The 24,650-nt window shown below is 39.0% G+C and overlaps 2 protein-coding genes across 2 annotated transcripts; both read left to right on the forward strand.

Annotated features, from left to right (window-relative positions):
* The first annotated feature begins 4,557 nt into the window (after positions 1–4,557).
* On the forward strand, positions 4,558–10,740 carry crsp7 (cofactor required for Sp1 transcriptional activation, subunit 7). Its single transcript, XM_079820388.1, has 3 exons — positions 4,558–4,871; positions 6,777–6,851; positions 7,368–10,740. Exons 1-3 carry the CDS (start codon positions 4,800–4,802, stop codon positions 8,994–8,996), a joined length of 1,776 nt encoding a protein of 591 aa, XP_079676514.1. The 5' UTR covers positions 4,558–4,799; the 3' UTR covers positions 8,997–10,740.
* A 1,555-nt stretch (positions 10,741–12,295) lies between these two features.
* Positions 12,296–19,091, forward strand: cnn2 (calponin 2). The gene is given in 7 exon segments (XM_079820389.1): positions 12,296–12,495; positions 13,639–13,760; positions 13,868–13,934; positions 14,166–14,309; positions 14,311–14,508; positions 14,662–14,808; positions 17,539–19,091. Coding segments are annotated over 7 exon segments (1,014 nt in total). The 5' UTR covers positions 12,296–12,435; the 3' UTR covers positions 17,815–19,091.
* The last annotated feature ends 5,559 nt before the right edge of the window (positions 19,092–24,650 follow it).

A 24,650-nucleotide genomic window follows, 5' to 3' on the forward strand; every position in this document is an offset into this window, starting at 1 on the left:
CACAGCCTTCATGTACATAAATGCTACACTTATACATTTCTATATTTTAAAATGTAAGAGTAGAGCGTCAAATATCAGGAGTATGTAAAAAAAAAAAATATATATATATATAAATTAAATGAACAATATGGAACTGTATGTTTTTACATTTTAAAATGCTTGAAGTGGACGCTATACTGTCCCTCCGTTCAGGGGCTTCACACTTTCCTCGAACTCATGTTTGAAAAACACAGGTCTGTGTTCATTGTCAAGTGTGCTCACACTTCTAGCCAAATCATTAAAAAAAAATCCCTGCTGCAAATGTACATGCAGTTTTGCTTTTCAGCCTCTATACACTGAACCTTGTTGAAGCTTTGTGAAATAATATTCTCTTATGTCTTTGTTTTGTAGTATTTGCAGTAGAACTATTCGTTTCTGGCTGATATTCTTTTATTTTGTGTTTTGTATGTTTGTGCATTGGGAATTGATGTTTAAGTACTGTACAAGTTGTCTTCACATGCTCACGGTCTGTTTGCTGCAGTGTGTTGTAGATCTGTGATTTCTTTGCAGTGGTTGCTTTATCCACTCAGTTCCTAGATTTCCAAATATCTGATTTGTAGGCCAGTTTTCTTTGATCCAACATTTTTCACAAGTGTCCTCCTTATGCAGAAAAATAAAATATACTACGGAGCCCCGCACATGACATGCGGACAAAAATATGTGTATTGTGGCCACAAATTAAGAATTCGTTCTCTCATTTTAATAAATTGTGGCCGTGATTTACTAATTTGTTTGATTTAACTAAAACAGGGGAGCAAGTTATTACACCATGGCCACGATTTAGTAGAGCGAGGGAACTAATTATTATATTGTCTGCAGGACTTGATTAAAATAAGGGAACGAAATTAGTAAAACGTGCTGATGTGGGAACAAATTGTTAATTCGTGACCACGATATCCTTTTGTTTTGTTTTTTTTACCCCGCATGTCCGTAGTATGCATTTGAAAACTGAAATAATTTTTCAGCATTGACAGCATTTTGTTAAAGGTGCACTATGTAAACATTTAAAACCATATAAAATATCCAAAAACCACAAGGCCAGTGTTATATATTTTGTTCAGTCTAATACTTCCAATGGGCCTCATTCATGAAACTTTCGTAAATATATGAGCAAATAGAGTAATTTGCGTGTAAAATGGACATTTACGAAAACTCGCCTCAAGATTCACAAACGCTTCGTATACCATGGATTCGGTAGTTAAACGGGTGTATATTAATGAATTCCAAACATTCGTAAATAGGACGCGCGTGCACGCTCATTCATAATTGGCATAATCCCCGCCCATGAGTTACAACTGCAAATGACGAGGCCAGGAACACTGGGGAATCTTCTGGACTTCTTTCTCATGTTTGGCTCCAGTATATTGTATAAATGCTAAAGAGACTAATTGGCCATATGCCTAGCAATAAATATTAAATTATCATGTGTCCATCAAAGCATTTTAGCCAGCTAAAAATGCCTGGTGCTCTTCTGAAAACGGCCAGCTGGTGGCGCTTGAAAGCGCTTTGCAAGGGCAGCGTTTTTCCAGCTGAGATACTTTGATTGCTATGAATATGATACAGAATATTCATGGCAGTAATGTGTTACTAGTATCTCATTTTGAAGAATATTACTGAATATAAAAAATGCAGTAAAAATCAGTATTAACTTCTCCATTCTTGTTGTTCAGTAGGTGTACAAGTGGGATGATTGGTCAGTGTAGTTTTTGTCCTGCCCCTCCTCCACTGTGATTGGATGGCCGGGTAAAAAGTGACCGTGACGAGCGCTGCCTATTACCAAACATTGAACAGTAAAAAAAAAAAAAAAAAAAGACTGGGCAAATCAACTCTTTAAATATTATTATGGTACATAGTGCATCAAATGCAATGTCATATTTTTCCCTAAAATAGAACACCGAACGTTCAAATGTTTTACGCACCATTTACACGTGGTAGGGAGCAGGTGTAAATTTCTTTCGTACCAACTAATATTTTGAAAATACGAAAATTTTCGTGAATCCGAAAATTTACGTCAGAGCGTCTTTACGAACAATTTACACATATTCGTTCTGCTCGTGTTTCATGAATGAGGCCCATTATCCCAAATGTTTCCAACTATTTTTAAATTGTGAGAAAATTGCTATTTTAACCAAGGAACCGGGACGTGTGAGGGAGTCGCCTGTCGATGGCGGCATATCTGTGGCGTCATATCCCTCGGTTTCCGGTTTTATTTTGCAGAAACGCTTTACTCTCACTGCAGTGTGCAACAAGTATCATAGCAGCCGCCGAGCGAACGCACAGAGTAACGTCATATCATTTTCAACACACTCAGATGTATCTAATATGATAAACAGAGCTGTGTTACCTCATACTCATGACCGGAAAAGGCGCCGGTGACTGTGGCATAATAAAAGTCCCGCTGCTCGCGAGGCGTGTGTTGCGTTCTTCTTATTAACAATCGCTCCAGCAGCCTTGCTCAGCTCTCACACCACTCGGCCCTGCTCTGCTTCAGACTACAGTAACGTTAATAATCTCATCCATGAACATGATTTCTGCCCGAGTCCTATTCCGATTCTTTTCCACCGGCTGTGAGGTGAAGACCACATGTCCCAAGATTCTGCACTCAAACTTGGCATCATCAAGCTACGCCTTTGTTTTGAATAGGCGACCTCTAGCGGACGGAAAAGTTACATAGTGCACCTTTAACTTGTATATCTAAAGCAAAGAAAGCAAACAAATTTCAATTGAATTTCAATATGAAATCTGAAGATATCCTGTTTAACATAATGTCTTGAAATGAGCAGAAATATGCTGAGGAATGATTTGAGGAAATATTTCCCCGTAATTTGCTCCAGAAAATACACTTTGAATATAAAATAGAGTTTATTTTTGTCCCAAACATTTACAGGTCTGGTAAGGGTAGTTTTTAATTGTGTAATAGCTTTTTATGAGTATGCTAATAGATTTTTAGCCATCTTTAACCTATTCAAAAATGTTTTGCCATTTATTATTTTTAAGCTGAGGCCTATTTTATTTTATCATTAATTCCAGGAAATTTGTTTTCATATCAGACATTTGCCAAAATGGCCAGTTCATAGGGCCAGAAAAATAAATTGTGCAGAAAGTTTGCTTGTATATTTTACTTGCATTCATTTTCTAAAATTGACAAGCCATTGAAATAAGCCAAAGTTTGTTGTTTGTACCTTTTCAAATTTAAAGTCATGCTTCAGCTATGGTCTGCTACTGTTATGTCTTCAAAATGAAGATGTTTTTGACTAATTGTCAGTTCGCCATACTGGCTAGGCTCCGTCTTTGTTGACCAACAAAATTTACTTTGGTACTTTAGGACAACCGCATTTAAAAAGCAAGCAGATGTCTACCTTGATGTATAATCTCTCCCAGGGCCAATCATTTACCTGAGACTATATGTCTTCAGCCTTTATATTGGGTGAACTTTTGCTGCATGGTACGGAGTATTAAAATACCCGAAAGTCTCAATGTGATGTCCTGTTTTTTTGCAGTTATCAAGCTCTAAGTATATCTGAACTATTTGCTAGTGCATTACTAAACTTTTGCAACTGGAAATATCATTTTTGACAAAGTGGTTTTGTATCTTTCTTTCTTTATGTACAAACAAAAAAAAACATTGTTAGAGTGTTAAAGAGACAACGTGATAATGCAACCCAGTGGAACTGAAACGTATACACAACAAAACTTTAAAAGTACTCTTACAGTATGTGCATTTAATGATTGTGAACTGTCTCGGTGGTTCATATCTATACAAAGGCAGCTAATTTCTATTTTTTCAATGTATGATCATTCAGATGTTGCACATACATTTGACTGCAAAGTTCAGACGTTAATCCAGTTTTTTTGCAACAAGACAACTATACTCACTAAATATGCAAAACTAGCTTTCAGGAACATAGCTTTGCAGCTCTGTGGTTTGGTTTACCTGACCCTTTAAAACAAAAGGAAAATATGTTCCTATTACTACATGTTTTCTATGAAATATAGAAGACAAAATAAAAAATGAATATGAAACATTGTGGGCTTTGTAAGTGTGCTACTTATTTAAAACGAAATGTTATCAAGCTTAAATTCCATTGTCCTTACTGTATTTTTCTGTGTGGAAGCTTAAGTCTTTGTACCTTTGCATTAATATTTGTTTATTGAATTGAATAAAAATGTTTAAAAAAGCATATGTATTTGTACGTTTCCCCTCTGTGTTTAAAAACATTGGGATAGAGCAGTTGGGACTGCACTTATAACCATTTTAATATGTTCCATATATTGTAGTATAATATTGTTCAAGTTGTGCAACTGTGTAAGTCGTAAATATATTTCAATAACCATGGGATAAAAAAATATTTTTAATAAATATATAAATTCCGCCAGACAAACAATGTTTTACTTTTTACACACATACATTTATTGTAATAAACGTTTGTCTGGCTGGCTGAATTGATTTGAACCTGCGTGATGGCGTCACGCGGCGTCGCGCTCTCCCATAATGCAGCGGGCCTGAGGTTTTGATCCAGTGGAGTTCATGATATCGGTGAGAGCGCTCGACGCAATGAGGCGGAGAGACACGACAGCCGTCGAACCTTCATCTCCCAACTGAACACACATACACCATTTCTCAAGCCAACAATCACATCAGAAACATGTGGTTCCGCAACTTCTCAATCCTCCCGAGAGGTCTGTGAGTTCCTGCAATCCATTAAGCCCTTGAATCCGGAGGATTTTTCCCCCGTCGGCCGATTCGCACCGAGCAGGCAATGACAACGGCCTCCGCAACCCCGCAGCAGATGAGAGACCGGCTGCTGCAGGCCATCGATAGCCACAGCAATGTGAGTAACCGCTCACTCTCCTGCCGACCAAAGCTCACATTCCCCGACACGATACTGTTAGAGCCTTATCTGAAGCCGCCAAGCGCCGTAGCGAACCGCCTGAATGTGGCAGAGCAGATGTGGAGCTTCCATTAGCAGTCCGCTAACTGACGGGAGGCTCATTTAACGCTACCCCGCGCGCTGCGCTAAAAGAACAGCCAGACAGGCGCGAGATAGCCCTGATTTCAAACATAAGCATACAGTGGGAGATTTAAAAAAAAGCTGCCATCTCGATTTAAGGTGCATGATGCGATCAGTCACAGATGACATGTTGTGTGAAGCCTGTTATCCGTTAGCTGTTTCATGTCAAGCTATCTGCTATTGAGCTCTGGAGCAGATTTAAAGAAGCCTCCGCTCACTTACCGCAACTAAAAACAGTATCTCTAATGACGCAAGTGTACATTGTCTGTTGTTTTATGCTTGTACATGATACATCGTGGCTAATATAAGCTAGCTATACGTGGCTAGCTGACACAGTGGCATTAGCAAAAGCGCTAGCAGATGAACTCATGCTGAGCTTGATTGATTCTGTATCACCACCAGAGATTAAAGCTGTTTTGATGCCTTCAAACCGTCCTGGATGTTTATGTATGTATGTGTGGATTAACCCGAGCACACAGCTGCTAGGTGTTCCGACAACGTTGCGGTGTAAAGTGGGCACTCGGACCTAACTAGAGCTAACCTGCTGGGTGACTGGAAAATGTGACAGCCACATTGAATGTTTTGCTAAGCTAACACCTCGCCATAAAATGACTAATGAAGAGCAGTAGATACATAATCAGTGTATAGGGTTAAGTAAATAAACCGTCCGTCGTAATAAATATTCCCAACTTTAAGGTTCCAGTGAGCCTTCTTTTACCGGAGCTTTTATGGTAAGTAAACACTGTTCAGGTTTGATTAACACTTAATGATGTTTACATCTGAGTGCACTTCATACACACTTTGACTCTTTATGTACACCGTTGGGTTAGTTTGGTCATACATGTCCATACATCGTTTATTGTATTGTTACTGGTCTCTTGGGGTTAAATTGGTAGGTTAAGGTCAGGAGGGTTAGAATGCTGCCCTGGAGTAAATGAAGGTTAAACCTTTTGTCTATTGATTGAAGCACTCATGATGAAGGCTAAGCTTCTACTACCACAGATTAAAAGTTGTCCAGACTTTTTCACACTCACTTTGAATGAGAGGCGAGATGTCTGGGACACCGCATTGATGCCAATAAACTACAGTGCATCACTTTTGTTATAATATTCTCTGTGTGAAAGGTACAAGAAGGGTGTAGAAATGTTGTAGTTACTTTAGTTTTTGTCTGTCAATGTGTAATTGAATTGATTTCTATATATTACACTTTGAGCGACTCCGTGCTATTATTTGTAGTTAAAAACTGGACTCTACATCACTTTCAGACTTTGTAAAAAGTTACAAAAGAAACCTGAGTGTCATACGATAAATAACTGAGGATCACACTATCAGGTTTACAAGTTGTTCCAAACACAACAAACTCGTGCAGAAACATGCCTCACTTCTAGGAGACGCATGACAGGTGAAAACAAGTGTTCAAAAATCGACTCAAAATATCAAACATGTTTGATATCCTCCGACTGAACAGATTCATAGCCTGTAGTTAAAAACCAGAGTCTGTGCCCATTATACACATGATTTACGGTGAAATGTGTCATCTCCAGCTGCCCAAAACCTGGAGACTCCTCTAGACCGCAAAAGTTGTGTAGTGTATTCCAGCATTAAGCTTGAACTACCTGGCTTTAGAATATGATTCCAAAGTTCTTTTATACCCATTATTTTAGATGATAATTCATACCGTGTGTCATTGAGTCTGTGTGTTAAATTGTCCCTCTTCCTGGACAGATCTGTAACATGGTTGCAGTTCTTGATGTTATCACCAATTTGGAGAAATACCCCATCACCAAAGAAGCACTTGAGGTTGGTACTTATTCTCAGCACCAATAATATTTTTTGGTATAAATCTGCTTAAGACAAGTCATGGCATATCAAATGCTGTTTCTGGGTCCAGGTCTCTACTCTGTTTCCAGTGAGAAAAAGCCATTTATGAGCACTGTTCATATAGCACATATAACACATTTTAAGCTAATTTTTTTCAAACTCAGTGTACACTACTATTTCTAGGCTTACCATGTCCCAGACACCAATATTTTAATGATTAAGAAAAGATAAATCACTGTCTGTAAATTGATATGAAGATGATATCTGAGGGTTTGTTGTTTTTGGTAGTAATACAGCACACCGGGAGTGTATATTACTTAACCGACTAATATCTTATTTATCATTACTCTTCATCATTTTTTTTCCCCCCTGCAGTTTGAATTAAATAAGCTTTGTTTATTTTCCATTTAACAGAAAAATGCATTTGTGAAAGCTGTGTGACAAGACGTGTAATATGCAATTTTGAGACTTTTCTCCATTTTATTTTCGATGCAGGAAACCCGCTTGGGAAAGCTGATTAATGATGTGAGAAAGAAAACAAAGGATGAGGACCTTGCCAAACGTGCCAAGAAACTCCTGCGGAACTGGCAGAAGCTAATCGAGCCCGGCCAATGTGACACTCCGGCGAGAGGAGCGCCAAACGTCCCGAGCTCTGCCAATGGAGGTGCTCACCCCTGCCGGACAGACACACCTCCAGTGGTCCCCCCTCCCAGCAAGGTTGCTCCTGAGCTCAAAACCAGGAATGACATCCATAACACGTACTCCCCGAAGGCGGAGAAATCCAGCAGCCGAAAGCGGCGGGGGGAGCAACGGGATAGTCCGCACCTGCCGGCCAAAATGACAAAAACGTCTCTTTACGAGCCAATGTATTCCACTCCCCCGCCATCTAATGGAATTAGGGGGAGTCCCGATGTGCTCCCGGAGAAAGATGATGATGCGGCATCTGACAGGATCCGCCCGGACCACCTCGAGAACGACAGGCACAACAAAATCCCTGTCAATGCTGTGAAGCCTCATCCAAGCTCTCCAGGGCTTACCAAACTACCTAGCACTTCCTCCTTACTCAAAACATCAGTGTTACAGCAGCATGCGAGAATGGACGGAGGCGGGCAGAATCAACCCAAAAGCCCTCGGTACTCCTCGAGTCCGCGCAGCATAACACACGAGATGATGGCCAAGAGGTCTTCAACATATGCACCAAAAGGGACTCTCTCGAGCCCGTCTCAGAATTCTGCCCAAGTGCCCTCTCCTTTGCCCACACTGCAGCCTTTAACGTCCCCGGCCCAGGTGTGCATCGGCGACGGTCCGTCATCTGTGGGGCTGGAAGGCTCCTTGCACTTGCACAGATTGTCGGATAGAGTCTCCCAGCCCCCGCACAGCACTGCAATGCTGGAGCCGCTCTCTGGCTCCCCGCTCACCACACACAGCTTGGAGGGCGCTGAGACCAAGGGGGAGCGGGAGGGAGCGACCCCCAGCTTGGAGGGCAAAAAGAGGAAGAAATACAGACCCAGAGACTACACAGTAAATCTACAGGGGCAGTCCTCAGAGGACAGGACCAAACCTGTGCGGTTAAAAGAGCGTAGGTTGACGTTCGACCCGGTGACCGGACAGATTAAGCCCCTCACTCCGAAGGAATCCCACCACGAGGAAGAGTGCCAAGCCCCACCGATTGCAACGCCCTCGGTGAGGACTGAGGTGCCGCAGCAAAAGACCCCAACGCCGGTTCCCAACCCCTTTCAGCAGACGAACTGGAAAGAGCTGTCCAGAAATGAAATCATTCAATCCTACCTTAACCTTCAGAGCAATGTTCTTACATCCTCTGGAGCACAGACCCACGGGGCTCACTTTTTCATGACTGAATATTTGAAACGAGAGGATCACGATGTCAAAGAGCCCCGGAAAATGCACGTTTTAGTACAGAGCAGCTCCCCGAAAGAACTACCCGGGGTGTCTCGGGACGTAACAAGCGAGGACCTTCTCAGAATACACAAAGAACACTGGCCAGGCGTGAACGGTTGTTATGACACCAAGGGAGCCTGGTTCGATTGGACAGAGTGCATATCGTTGGATCCTCACGGCGATGAGAGCAAATTGAACATCTTGCCATATGTTTGCCTAGACTGAGAGAACAGGGCTTGGAAAAGTTTTCAATGTTCCCACTGTGAGTCGAAGGGGGTCGAACCGTCTCTCCTTGTCGCTCTGTACTAGGTTCATCTTACAGGTGTACCGAACGAACCAACAGCGGTTGTTCCGAGTTCGGTTTTCCATAAGAAGGAGATGAAAAGATGTCCTGTTTGTAATGTGCTGCTACCAACAAGAATTTGCAAACAAGGGTTGTATATAATGGCTCGCAGGGATTTAACTGGGCCAGTTCTTGCACAATGTGTGAATAGGAGGGTCCGAGCAAGCATCGAGCAGTACAGATATGTTTGAAAGCAAGTCGAGAACATTTTTTGGCAGTTACAAAAAGCTTTATGTGACAAAGAATAAATTATAAAAGTTTCTTATGTATGCATCTATTTATTTGACCACGTTTTTCTTTTTCTCTAGCAGAAGGTTATCCACTAAGATGTGCAGATATGTTTGAGGCTTTTCTGTTCGCATCACACATCTGTCCCCTTATTTGTGATGTACACAAGGCATATATAAATCCATTTTTCCCTCAGCGGCTCTCACGTACATGTGCTAACTGCAGTAGATCCCGACATTCCATTCTGAAATGAACATTTCTCGCTTAATTTCTTTCTCGATTTATCTAATATACGTGATTTTCATACGAGAGAAAAGCAATCTATTTTTAGATGTGTTAAATAAAACCATATTTTAAACGAATCTGTTTGCCTAGATAATTGTAAAAAGAAAAAATACGGAAAAAGAGAGAAGTATTCATGCGCTAGAAGAGAACGCAGTCAATGGCCACAGAGGGTGCTACTTTTCATCTTCATACTGTGAGGACCGGAAAGCAGGAAAATGTTAATATGCTGGAATTATACTTGTTACCATTCCTTTAGATATTGTTTGCCTTACTGAAACCATTCAACAATGACTTTATTTAAAGAGCCTTAGTGAATGTATGGCATTTAGACTTTCGTTTAGGTGGTACAGAAGGAAACGCCTCTAGGCATCTGCCATATGGTCTTTTTTTTTTCTTTTCTCAAATGGACGCATTGTGCTATAAATGTGTCAATAAATATGCACGTTATCCTGCTTGTCTGTACATAGTTCTTGCAATCCATGTAAAATCTTTCTAAGTCTTCTTTTTTTTTTTTTTTGTGTGAATGTAATTAATTTGGGAGGAAACGAAGCATTTTGAATGAAAGACCCAATCGTTTGTGTTGCTGTTCACAGGAATCTATAGACCTAGATGAATAAGTTGTGGTCCTATTATTCATTCAGTGTTTTCAGTTTGACATATTATTGATCGAGTTTTTTTTTTGTTTGTTTTTCATTCATTCAGTTTTTTTTTTTTTTTTTTTTTTTTTTAATGCCTTGCCATTTGTTTTGAAGAGAAACGTCTTGTGAAGGGGGTGAAACCTATTTGCTGCCGACTTGCAAAACACTGTGTGCTCTGCTACCTTCGTCCTACCAATGTGCCTTTGATGTAAAAAGTTTGGAAAGGCTTCCGCTAGCTTCTCTTGGTTTCAAAAAGTACAGCATTTGTTTTCTTCAAACCATGTCAGATATTCCAGGGATATACATTGTTTCTGAAGCAAAGGCCATCTACGAGCTCAATACTTGGTTAGGGTATTGCAAATATAATTTGCAATTTAAAACTAGAGGAGAGACTTCTTTGATCATTTTTGATCAGTATATTTGTTCAGTGTTTAACATCACTCGTTTGTTCGAAAAAAATAAAATAATCAAAACTCTTTGCATCATGGTACCCTTTCTTCCATCAAGGTTATCTGTCCCAAACCTACATGATTCACATGTTCATGACCGTTCAATCGTTTAATGTTTTCTGTACCTTTTCAGGAGACCGTTTAGCCTTTAATGAATCAAAGAGTGTACAACAAAATGTGTTGTTGCGTATGCTACGAGTTATTTTTTTTTGGTTTTGCTCTTTTCTGCTTGCTTGATGTGTCATGGAAACTCCCTTTAACTGAAGCTGAGTAGAGGCTAACCAAAAGAGGTTGCAGTACGCAGGTTATCAACCTAGTCTTAAAGGGATAGTTCACCTTTTATTAACTCGCCCTCATGCTTTCCCAAACCTGTATGATTTGCTTTCTTCTATTGGACCTAACAGAAGTTTTTTTTAAGAATGTTTTGGCTTATTTTTAGTCTGTGTTTCAAAACAACACTGGACTCAATTTAGTTTTGTTGTACGGACAAAAAAAAAGAACATGTTTTTGCATTGAAAAACAACACCAGCAGTAGAAAGGAGGGGAAACGCAAGATCTTAAAACATGTTTTTCAAGCGGAACTTATTTTATCTTGAGGACTGCATTTTTGGAATGGCATATTCTAAACACAGTTTTATTTTACTTTGTTTCCATTTAATTGAAGTTCACTCTAATCATTCAAATTTTTTGTGTATGGAATTTCACACCACAGCTATAACAATAATGACGATACCATTCTAATAACTTTTTTTACATTCAATGATGAACAGTAAAAGTACAGCCAAACAGAATCCACTTAACTTTAGCGGCAGACATAATCAGCCCTTGGTGTGGACATCGGTATAGTAATAGTTGTAATTCTTAGTGTGAACAGTCCTTTATGGTGATGATACACAGGGCAACTTTTTGAGCAATATTACTAGGCAATGTTGCCGTCAACAGGCAACCAGGTAAAACACAGGGCCCATGACCGATCTAAAGTGTCCAGATAGAAATTTGTTGCCCATTCCCAATGGGAAAGTGGCCAAGCAACATTGCTCAAAAAAGTTGCCCCATGTATCATCACCTAGAGTCACCATTTAAGGCTGGGAACCGGCATAACATTAAATAAATGGAATTAAAATGTTTGGGTGAGCTATCCTTTTAAAAAGCTGCCTTACACTGTCTAAAGTCACATGATCACTATGTCTCTTTATAGTTTTAGAAAATTATGACTCACTATTTCATTATTTTTTACTTCGTGGGAATTATTACCCTAAAATGTGCGTCAGTACATGCTCAAAATCATGTAATTGTATGACTTGTTAGTATGATAACATCTTGCAATGCTTCCTCAGCATTACAGAGGATATTTCGTGAATGTTAGTGACATCATTCGGTAGCCTGCCGTATTCCCAGAGGTGACTCATTCCTCGGCTACCGCGAGTCTGGAATACCAGGATGGACACTGGGATACTCCCATTATAAAGGAATTTGGTACTTTAGTGCCATATATGGAGTTTTTGATATCAATCACGGCCAAGAATGGGGGAAAGGGGCGTGGTCCGCTCTGAGCGCGTGCTCTCATTGGTTGCGGGGTAACCGAGGGGAAGTGCTGGATCTACATGCGCTAAAATAGTAAAGGAGACAAACCTATCAAACTTTACCGAAGTCTTTCTTTCAGTTCCCGACTAACTTACCGGTATCTGTTTTTGAAACTTCTTCTGCTCTTGTTGTTGGCAATGGCTTCGCAGTTTAACAGAGGCCCAGCATACGGGTTTTCAGCGGAAGTGAAGAGCAAGGTACGTGGAATATTTTAAAAATCATCTCAGACCCGTCGTTAAAACGTAGACATATTTTGTTTGACATATTTTTATTTTATGCAAGGGAACTCTCTCCGTCTCATTCTGGTGAATCCTAAGTGTATCAACAAATGTTTCCCAAACTTCCAGTTTAGTTAACATGTAACACACGTGTTGGATGCAATACAAGGTTAAATATCAATCGTGCTTCATGTGATGCATATTTTTAATAATTATCAGTAGATATTTATATTATCTACTGACAACTAACTGTAAAGTGAAAGTAAGTAAAACGCAAAAGAAGTCACCGAAACTGCAAAGAAAGTTCTCAAGAAGTTCTTGGGGCGTTGCCTCCAGTCCTCAAATATGTCATTGTAATCTGGCCTGCAAAAACACTCAGCTTGTGCTCACCATAAAGCTGCCACTGGTTCACATTCCTCCTCAGAGGTGTTGATGTGTTTGTAGTGTCGTGGAAAAAAGAAACTTTAATAATTATCATGGTGAAGCTGAAATTGAAAAACACAAGCAAAGTGTCTTAATAAAAGCTTTTATTCTTGCCAAGAAGGTCAATTCAGTCATGCAGGATGTGCAGTCAGAAGAGACAAAAACCAAAGCCCCTCACTCGTTCTTTTATACTCTCATTTCAGTGGGTGAGGGCCAATAACACAAAAACACAATAACAAACTCTTTATTTATCTGCAGCTGTCCCAACTTGACGTTTCCGAGAACTTGTTCAAGGCTACAGACAAGGAACACATTTGTTCTTTTAAGAAAAGTATCAACGGTTACTACAGAACATTAGAATTCCCCTTATATTTTAGAAAACACCTTATATGGTTTGATATAGTTTGTTCAAAATGTCCCGTACAGTAGCACACTTGGTATCGATTAGGTAATCCTGACATTAACCAGGCAGCCAGATTGAAAGGCCTTTCATTTCCTTTATTTCGATTATATATATGATCATATGTTAAGACTTCAATGCGATTAACTGACTCACCAACACATTGTTTCATTATACAAGGTACTAGGGCATTCGGGAAAATTATCATTTAGATCTTACTGAAATAATGAGCATGTAGCTGTATTATAGCCTGATTATAGTATGGTTATTAACCAATATCACATCAATCTTTCCACTAGATTGCACAGAAGTATGATCCCCAGAAAGAAGAAGAATTACGAGTCTGGATTGAGGGCATCACTGGACGGTCAATTGGAGATGACTTCCAGAAAGGGTTAAAAAATGGTGTAATACTCTGCGAGTAAGTTTGCATTTATGTATGTTTATGTAACTCCCATTTTGTTCTTTTCAAAGGCTATTTCACAATATATCTTTACATAACCGTGCGGTCTCGATCTTTCTTTAAAGGCTCGTGAACAAACTTCAGCCAGGGTCCGTGAAGAAGATCAACCCATCGTCCCAAAACTGGCATCAGGTAAGCAGACGTTTTTCACTCCTCTAAAATGTTTAGGCCCAAATGTTTTAGTAAAGTTGGAGATAAAATGTTCTGACATTGAACTGTTTTTTTTTTCTTTTTTCTCGAGACCATAGTTGTCTATTGTATTCACTTAATTCCGGATAAGATTAACTCTTGTAGTAGAAATGAACGTCCAGCATGAAGGTTATGTTTCGTCTGTTTACATTCAGCTATTTTATTGTGTTGCAGCTAGAGAACCTGACCAACTTCACTAAAGCGATCACCACCTATGGGCTCAAACCTCACGATATTTTTGAGGCCAATGATCTGTTTGAGAATGGAAATATGACACAGGTTCAGACCACACTTCTGGCTCTTGCTGGCATGGTAGGTCCGGTTGAATGATATAATTTCACAGGAGAACAGCCTAACTGTGATATTTCAGTCTGTAATTATAGATTCTCACTGTTTACAGGCTAAAACCAAGGGCATCCACTCAAGTGTAGACATTGGAGTGAAGTATGCAGAGAGACAGGAGAGGGCATTTGACGAAGAGAAAATGAAGGCCGGGCAATGTGTCATTGGACTACAGGTATGGCTAAACGTTGTACAAGTCTCTGTCATTATCTTAAACTATCTGAATATGATTTATTCACAATCTATAATACAAAACGAATTTGGCTTGTTCTGGAAAGTACCATGAAAATAGCAAATGTATGTAACTCGCCTGTGTGTCTCTTTATAGATGGGAACAAATAAATGTGCAAGTCAAGCTGGAATGAATGCCTACGGTACCAGAAGACATCTGTATGATCCCAAGTCACACATTCTACCACCAATGGACCATTCAACCATCAGTCTTCAGATGGGCACTAACAAGGGTGCTAGCCAAGTGAGTACCACCTCCCATGATATTGTTCATTTTCTCATTCTGATCAATTGTTATTGTTAACTAAAACAAAATCTATTAAATGTTGTTTGCTAATTGAAATGAAGCTTAAATAAAAAATAAAAAAAATATATGTATTAGAATTTTTTTTGAAAACATAAACAAAAAATAAAAATGTTTTTTAGTTTGAAGGACTAAAATGACTTAAACTGAAATGAAAATAACGGTAAATAGAAATTAAAACCCCAAAACTAATAAAAATGCTAAAAACATACAATTACAAATACTTCAGGTGCACATATTATATTTTTGAATATTACCTTTCATGCAGTGTGAAATATAGCTGTTTGTGAATGTAAAAGGTCTAAAGGTGTAAAGATCAAAGTGAACAACAAATAAAGTTACTGTCTCCTGAAACAGGGTTTCTGCAGGGCATTAAAAAGTCTTTAAAATTCTGAAATTGGAATATCCTGATTCTAAGTCTATTAACTCTTTCCCTGCCAGCATTTTTTTTAAGTTGCTAGCCACTGCCAGCATTTTCACAAAATGTTCATGGCCCCCAGAATATCTTGTTGTATGTATATCTGAACATGCAATATATCAAAAGAAAGAACAGACCCTCTGCTTAAAAAAATAAAATAAAAATATTCTAGCATAATGCATTCTTTTGTATCAACACTTAAATGTAAGTAAGTTTAATTAAACAAAAAGGAACATTTTGAGCAAAAAGCTGAGAAAATCATGTTTTTGTCAAAGACTACATCTGGATCAGATTCAGATCAATGATCAAAACAGATGGAGTCGATAGAGTTCATCAAAACCCCCTAAGCTTCACAGTCCTATACCACTTCCTGGGTTGACATTCAATTCGAGAACATTAGCCAGTTTAGATTGATATGCTGTTTGATGTTGATGATCACGATATTTCATATGCTCTTCTTGTTATAACCGTTAAACACGGAAAGCCAGAAATTTCTGTCAATGGTGGTGAAGCGTTGTCTCATAAATTATGGAAATTTCCGTCAATGGCGGAAAAAGTCTTAAATATTGGTATTTTCTGCTAGGCATTACATTTTAAGACAAGGTCTTAAATCTGATCGAAAAAATTTATGATTTTAGGCTGTGTAGCACAAAGTCTTTGGAAGTAGCCGTACCTCTTTTTACATAGTACACAGTGCGCCCTTCACCAGAGATGAGTTGGGAAGTCGCATGGGAGAACAGAGCAAGCAAATTTGAGCAAAATAAGAAAGTGCAACTTTAACTCTCAATAGTTTGAAGATGACCGTTTTCGGAGATGGATGGCAACAACTAATGACAGCAATGACGCCAAGCAATTTATGCCTCAAGACAAACGTCAAGACAAATTATGAATTATTTAAATTTAGAATACATTACCATTAGCTGGTTAAAATGGACAACATTGTGTGTGCTGCGTCAAAGAGGCATCTGCACATGTAAACAACCCCAACACGGAAGAGAAGGATGAACGAGCGAAGGAGATGCGCTGAATGAAAATGCACATCCACTCTCTGACAGTAGATGGCACTTAAAGGGATAGTTCACCCAAAAATGAAAATTAGCCCATGATTTACTCACCCTCAAGTCATCCTAGGTGACATTCTTCTTTCAGATGAATAAAATCGGAGTTATATTACAAAAGTCCAGGCTAATCCAAGCATTAGAATTGGATTAATAGTTGCTCTGTTTTTGAAGTCCATAAAAAGTGCATCTGTCCGTCGAATAACGTGCTCCACGCGGCTCCGGGCTGTTAATAAAGGCCTTCTGAAGCGAATCGATCCGTTTTTGTGAGAAAAATATCCATATTTAAAACTTAATCAGGTAAACTTTCGGCCGACCGCCTTCCGTGGAAAAGTGTTGAATGTTGAAAGTGAAACTCAAGATGTGTACGTGACGTCATGACGAGCCTACCTGGTCGCGTTAGTCTTTCGATCGGCAGGGGAACTTTCAAATTTTTTTCCTCAAATTGAACCGGGAAGACGGTCGGCCGAAAGTTTACTTTATAAAGTTTTAAATATGGATATTTTTCTTACACAAACTTACTTCAGAAGGCCTTTATTAACACCCCGGAGCCGCGTGGAGCACGTTATTTGATGGGCAGATGCACTTTTTATGGACTTCAAAAACAAAGCAACTATGAATCAAATTCTAATGCTTGGATTAGCCTGGACTTTTGTAATATAACTCCGATTTTATTCGTCTGAAAGAAGAATGTCACCTAGGATGACTTGAGGTTGAGTAAATTATGGGCTAATTTTCATTTTTGGGTGAACTATCCCTTTAAGGAACGGTAGCAATGGACTCTGGAATTCATATAAAACTGACGCTATCATTCCTTTTCGTATCATATCACTGTTTATCAAGTGCTGAGAAAGATTCTGAGCTGAAATTCAGATATGGTAATATGCATTTTCTTTCCAACATGCTCCGCTAGCAGTAGACCATTCACAACAGACTGGGCTGTCTGACCAATCAAAGCAGAGTAGGCTTGTGGAAAGGAGGGTTTCGTTTTCAGACTCTTAGAGAAATGTGCACTTTTTTTTTTTTGTTGACCTTTGATGCATGTAAACCTATTGTAGGAGACCCCCAAAACCTTTAAAGTGGCATACCATGGGCACTTTAAACTAAAATGAAAACTAATTCAAAATATTAACAATAAATACTATAATAGCAAAAACAAGAAATAATAAAATGGTTCTGATCTGTTCCTTCTAGTCTGGTATGACAGCTCCAGGGACCCGCCGTGCCATCTACGACCAGAAAAGCGGCACCGACAAGTGTGACAACTCCACAATGTCTCTACAAATGGGCTACACTCAAGGCGCCAACCAGAGCGGGCAAAATTTCGGGCTTGGCCGTCAGATCTATGATGCCAAATACTGCCCCAAAAGTGCACCTGATGCAACTGGAGAAGGAGCTGATGCTGTTGGCTACATCGATTACCAAGACGAGGGCTACCAGGGTTATCAGGAAGAGCATCAAGATTACTGATTTGACCAATCGCAGGCTATGCGTCTAAATAAGAAGCTAAAGGGAAGTTGATACTTCCTTGTAAACAGAAGACCCAAAGCATGCCTTTACAACACAATAGGCGTGCAATCTGTCAGATAGTGATGAAAGTGACCAATATGAAACATATCACTTATTTTTTAACTATATCATTGGCCTTTTTTTTATAAACCGTATGTTTTGTTCATTTGAAGCAAGAGCCCAGCAAAACATATCAGTTAAGTGTTATGTGTATTGATACTTCTTGTATTTTATATGGTTCATTTGACAGTCATTTAATTGCACAACTTTATAATAATATTTAGTATTTGCTTAATTGTTAGTTTAGTTTAATGTACATTTTATTTGATTTTTTATTTGTTCAAAATGCTGATCTTAAACGCAAGTGTGACGGGGGGTTATTGTAAAGTTGCATTCACATAATCCCAAATAATGAATTTTCTTCTGTTCTAATCAAGCTTTTGTGAAGAAATGTGATATTATGTATGGACGAGAAAGAGCGTTACGTGAGCCTAATTCATTTATTGAATATAGAACATGCTCAGGGGTTTAAAATCACTTTGCAAAATGCTTTTTCTTGGCAGTTTGAGCATGTGAAGGTGATTTTTTGCTGTTACAGTTGAAAGATGCAAAGTTAAAATAGTGAGGGTTTGAAAATTGTGAACCTTTACTGGTGTTATGCGGTCCATTGTGTTAAGAGCTTATTTTCCCAGTAATATTTTGTGTTTTTAGGCTGGAAATTGAGAACACATTCTTGATATGCACAAAAAGGAAGGGGTTATCTATCATTTCAGCAGCATTTTTGAGTCATTTCTGCTTTTGACATTCTAAATATTATACTTCCTCACTTGATGTGAGGAGATGAATGTGGTTTTTATAATATACTTTACTGTCTCGCATACAATCTGTAATGTGTTTTAAATAGTTCATCGTAGTATTAGGGTTTCATTTTCTCATCAAATATTTTACTGTTTGCAGAGCCAGAACAACTGGAGCATGTCTTGTTTTCTTTGGATTATAGTATTGTAAAAGGAAATTGAAGTATAACATTATGAGCCTTGAACATTCCAAATTAGGAATTGGATTCACTACTTTTATTCCACAGTATTTGTTCTCATTCCAAATAACCTTTTGTCCTAAAAATTGGAAAATTAAGGTCTGCTCAGAAAAATCACTTTTTTTTTTACCTTTCTCGTGGAATATGATGGTTAGATGGATGTAGTAAATACTGGGTTTATAATAAAAGATGATGAACAAGAGGTACTGTTGTCAGGATTCACTTAATTTGATACTGAAACAATTATAACAAAGCTAGTATTTTATTTTCAGTCCTATACAAGAGGAAGATAAAATCTTTTAAGTTAAGATAAAATCCCAATGGAAGTGCTGGATCCATGATCCATTCAGTCAAATTATCTAGCAAGCAGTGTTGAGTAAGATAAGGAAGCTGGTCTACTGCATCCTCAGACACTGGAGCAGGGCCCACTAATATCCTTAAAGGGGTGGTTGATTATGATTTCACTTTTTTAACTTTAGTTAGTGTGTGCTGTTTGAGCATAAACAACATCTGCAAAGTTACGACGCTCAAAGTTCAAAGCAAAGAGAGATATTTTCTTTTAAAGGGATAGTTCACCCAAAAATTTGAATTAGCCCATGATTTACTCACCCTCAAGTCATTCTAGGTGTATATGACATTCTTCTTTCAGACGAATAAAATCTGAGTTATATCTAAAAAGTCCAGGCTAATGCTGCGTTCCAAGCAGGTTTTGAGCCCGTAAGTTACAACTTCAAACCACGACTTACGACTTTGTAGCGTTCCAGGCAAAGTCACGCCAAACTGCCTGAGCGCAAGGAATCGTGTGGTAGTTCTATGTAAACAAAGCATGGAGGACCGTCCAGGGTGTATGCTCATTTACATTCATTTCTATCGCCAAAGGTGCTTACTCCTTGCTTATTTGAGAGAAACGGAGGAGAAAAACAGCGCAGACGACAAGAAAAGCTGGTATACCTTTTATTTTACGTTATTTGCATATTTGTTTCATAAACACTGCATCCGTAGGGGGCTGCCATTGTTGCTTCGCGGTCTATGTGACGTCAAAACTCGTAACTGGGAGTACATCGATCTAGTACGAGTTCACGGGTGGGAAATCACGGGTTTGGCTGCCGTTCCAGTCCACTTTCACGGGTAGAAGGTTGGAAAAACACGGGTTACAGGTTGCCTGGAACGCGGCATAATCCAAGCATTAGAATAGCAGTAATAGTTGCTCTATTTTTGAAGTCCATAAAAAAATGCATCTGTCCGTCGAATAACGTGCGGCTCTGGGGTGTTAAAAAAGGCCTTCTGAAGCGAATTGATGCGTTTGTGTTAGAAAAATATCCATATTTAAAACTTTATAAAGTAAAGTTTTGGCCGACCGCCTTCCGTATTCAATTTATGGAAGAAGTGTTGAAAGTGCCTCCTGCGATCGAAAGATTTTTCAGATAATTTCATGACTAATTAACATGCATTGTTGCATGCTCATAGTTTATTTTGCGCTTTATTTATAATCAAGTGAGATCCACCGCGTTTTTGCGCGCTACGAACACAATATGAACTGTCTGAGAGGACAAGGAAATTCTGTAACCTACTTGTTATACAGATCTGTATTATGCTACTGGTTTTGATTGTGTTGATACCTTTTTTACAGATAATAATAATGATCATTGCGTTTGTCTTACCGAATGTGGTATTTTCCTGTCAGCAATTACAGTTTGTCTATGAGATTTTTTTTAATCAATGCCGGTGGCGCAGTGTTGCTAGATATTACCACGAAAGACAAGCAAAAACAAAAAAACAAAAACCAACAAACAATATAATCCGAAATAAGTTTTAAAAAAGCTTGTGTTTTGGAAATAAAATATATATATCACTAACAATAACATGCAACTTACCACTTTATTAACTTCCTGAAGTGTCATGGGTTAATGGAAGTTAATGGGAAAACGAGTCAAAAACCGCTTATAATAACTGGATCTGGCAACACGGAGGCAGCATCCGCGCCCTCACTTACAAAAAGCTCTCGAGTCCCGTTCACTCTTCTCGCAGCGAAATGAATCGCAAACACTCATATGAGCCTATAGAAGGTGGTTCACCCGGATTATTAATCATTTAGAGAGCTTGAAATGTTATTTTTGAATATGAAAAAAATTACCGAGGTCCGGACCTCGGTGACCTCATAGCTGGTTACGGCCTTGAGTAGAGACTACACAAGCTTCTTCCCGGGTTAGTGACATCACTAACCCTGAAATTTACATTAACCCTGCCCCCGGGAACACACAACAAAGGGGGTGAGATTTTCATGACAGAATATGCCCACACCAGCAATACATAAATTAAATGAACTAACCATTCAGAAACGTCCTGTTGCGTTCTACATGTTGTTGCTTCTTCTTGAGTGTCTCCATCATTGTCCGACTCCAGTTTGAACATAAAAGGCTGAACAGTTTCATTGCCTGTCTGCATGAGGTTATCAGAGCTGCTAACTGGAGTTCTTGAAGCTCCGCCCCGTGAGCAGCAGCTCGTTTGCATTTTAAGGAACACAAAACGGCATGTAAAACGGCTATGAAAAATTATCTGTGGGGTATTTTGAGTTAAAACTTCACATACACACTCTGGGGACATCAGAGACTTATTTTACATCTTGTAAAAAAGGTCAATCAATCACCCCTTTAATGGTACAGAATCATGTTTGGGCTTGAGGAAAACAAGTACACCTGGCTATGGTGATATGAAATGATCAAAATGTCATAAATCATTTAATTCACAATGCATTCCTCCGCCTGAAGACCCGACCCTCCTGCTGTGGATAATCAAGCATTACAAAAAATGTTGTGGGGTCGTCCGTGCATTAGCTTAAAGACTAGCTCAATTTAGCAAGACAATAATTTCAGGGACATTGCGAGTTACAAGCAAAAAAAAATTTCCTCTTGTGAAACTGCACAGCTTTTCCAGTTTTTTTAAATGACACTCCTTTCTACACCAACTACAAATACGAACACATTTTCTATCATAGAGACAGAGCGTATTTAGGCCACGCCCACACCGGGGGGGAAAACAATCCAACGCTCTCCATTGACTTTGCATTGCGGGGGGCTGCCTCATTGTCATTTCGGACTTATAATAAAAAACAGAACAATGTCTAAAAGCTGATATGTGACAAGGTGTACAGCAAACAAGCTAAAAAACACAGAAATACGTTTTTATAAGCTGTCGACCCAAAAAAAACGAGCGTTTAAGAAGATAAAAGTGGATACAGGCAATACGAAGTGACGCTTCAGCAGGAAGAATGGGTAAATTTTGGGATCCTGACACTATATCTCAGTATGTCTCAGTATGTGTATGTGTGCAGTAAACATTTTGTCACTGTTAAGTCAAATATCCAAATGTCCGTTTTATATATTATATTTACTGTCGCTGACGACGTTCCCCTCTAGTCGCCGTAGTTCTCAGTGTAATATGACCTGTAGCGCAAGTCTCAATGGCCTGAATCCACTTTTTTGTCCTTAAACGCTCGTTTTTTGGGTCAACAGCTTATAAAAACGTCTGGGTTTTTGCTTCTGGGTTTTGTTTAGCTTGTTTGCAGTTCACTTTGTCACATATCAGCTTTTATACATTGTTCAGTTTTTTGTAATAAGTCCGAAATGTCAAGGAGGCAGCCTCCCGCAATGCAAAGTCAATGGAGACGGTTTGAATGTTTTCCCCCCCGGTGGGCGTGGCCTTCAGATTATGACGCGTGTCGCTCTGTCTCTATGTATGCCTATGAAAGACGATGGAACCAATCAGAGTATGTATGGGGCGGAGCGACAGGTGCAGCCCCGCCTCCGATCTGGAGGCTGCAGTCAGGTCCTTCTCGACGAAAAGGGGACTCGAAGCAATACTGCCATCATCTGGCACTGAGTGAGAATGACAGCACGGGGTTATTCTCTATAGCTCCTAATGAGAAGAAATGTTATTTTATTTTTAACAAAGGATAAGTGAAAGGATGTACTTAACACTGGAAAAAAAGTTGATTGCCAAACTGGAGGTCAAACTAAATATTGTATAATTTAGTTTATATTTCCAACCCTGACTTATGTAATTTGGTAGTGTTAATGCATTAACCAATGTTAACTAATGGAAACTTATTGCAAAGTAACCAATACATTTGATTTAAAAAAATGTTTACTGCGAGTATACGTTTAAATTAAAACGACGTTTTTGTCGTTTGCACCAGGTGGCGCTGCTTAACAAGGTCTCGCCGGTTTCTCCAGTTCTTTCCAGTTTTTGCTGCCCGAGGTTGCTATTTGTTTTACAACCTCATTTTGTCGGCACATGTGCAGATTTGTGCTTTTAATGCCTTACTTGTGCCTCTTCTCAAAAAGGCCTGCTGCGAGCTTGTCAAAATGGCTCTCTTCTTGTTAATGAAATGCCACATTCCACGTTGACACGCGGCTCACCTCTCACGCTTCAGACTGATTTACCTTCACAACTCCTGTTGAAGCAGGTAGACTTCACTGCAGCTCAATCTGTCATACAGACATCATTGTGCAAACATTATATTACATAGGTAACCAGGGCATTTTTTTCCTTAAAGGGAGAGTTCACACGAAAAGGGAAATTGTGTCATCAATAATTCAATTTTCCAATGTATTATTAGATTTTGCCTTCAGGTTGGTGGTTGCAAATTGATGTGTGAAGTCTTTTAGTTAAATGCTAAACAGATGAGATCAAATAAAACTATAAAAACAACAAAAGGGATACTGAAGGTTCCTCATGATTAATGACAATCAAATAGGTTATATAACGGAATATTTGTTCTGTTGGTACTGTTCTGCTTCAGTGGCTCTTAACTGAGTAACAATACATTAATGGTACTAATAGACAGGATGACTGTTGAAAGAAGCTTTAAAAATCATAATGGCTGTTTGCTATATGACGAAACATGTCTTTATGTTTGTGCAATGGCCTCATTTTCTGTTGGTTCTGTAATGCTCTTAATAACTCCATGTATACTGTACTTATAGGAACTATGTGCAGTGTCCTTTCTTATAACATCAGTTCCACTTGACCGATATGCTTTGTGTATAGTCTTTAAACCTGTAAAGGTCAAAGCATCTCATTTATATTAAAGCTGGACTTCACATGTAGCACATTTCAATGTTTCTATTTATCTACACTATCACAGCTAAAAAAAAACTTTATTCCAAAAGGTGATAAGACTGTTGTTCTTCTCTTAAAAGGCAAAGCATTTGACTGTTAAATACACTAAACTCATCTTAAAGTAAGTAACTGAAAGCACATTAGTGACGATTTGGCTGGTTAAGAATTTCTTTCAGGTGTGAAACATTGAGTGTGACACTCAGAAGCCAACGCAACTTAGTTACTTATAGTCAAGTCAGAAGAATAAGCTGATTTACACTAAGTAAGGTTCACGTGTGTCCATATGGCATCACTCCGGTAGGAACATTCAAGGACATTGTAGTTTTTTGAGAGGGTTTTTGGACAGTTAACAGAATTTCAACTGTATGGATGACTTCCAGGTATATTTGCAGCCATCTGTTCGATCATATTTGTTCCCATGCTTCTTGTCTCTGGGGCACGGAGCAAGCTCGAGCACCGTCAGGACATTCCAGCATCACCTGCTGTGTGGACAAACTTAACCCTCAGGTCTGATAAGAGCTGAGGAGCATCTGCTTCACACTGATCTGGGCCCGTATTTATCAAGCATCTGATAATTACTCACAAGAACACTGCTAAGAATTGACTTAAAAGTAAAATTATTGGGTCAAAGCTGCACTTA

The sequence above is a fragment of the Gobio gobio genome (assembly GCF_949357685.1).
Source record: "Gobio gobio genome assembly, chromosome: 6".
Taxonomy (NCBI): Eukaryota; Metazoa; Chordata; class Actinopteri; order Cypriniformes; family Gobionidae; genus Gobio; species Gobio gobio.

What these genes read in the sequence shown, in the direction of transcription:
- crsp7 (XM_079820388.1), top strand. Translation starts at nt 4,800, where the DNA reads ATGACAACGGCCTCCGCAACCCCGCAGCAGATGAGAGACCGGCTGCTG. An exon ending in CCATCGATAGCCACAGCAAT is followed by an intron (nt 4,872 to 6,776) that starts GTGAGTAACCGC and finishes CTTCCTGGACAG; the next exon opens with ATCTGTAACATGGTTGCAGT. An exon ending in TCACCAAAGAAGCACTTGAG is followed by an intron (nt 6,852 to 7,367) that starts GTTGGTACTTAT and finishes TTTTCGATGCAG; the next exon opens with GAAACCCGCTTGGGAAAGCT.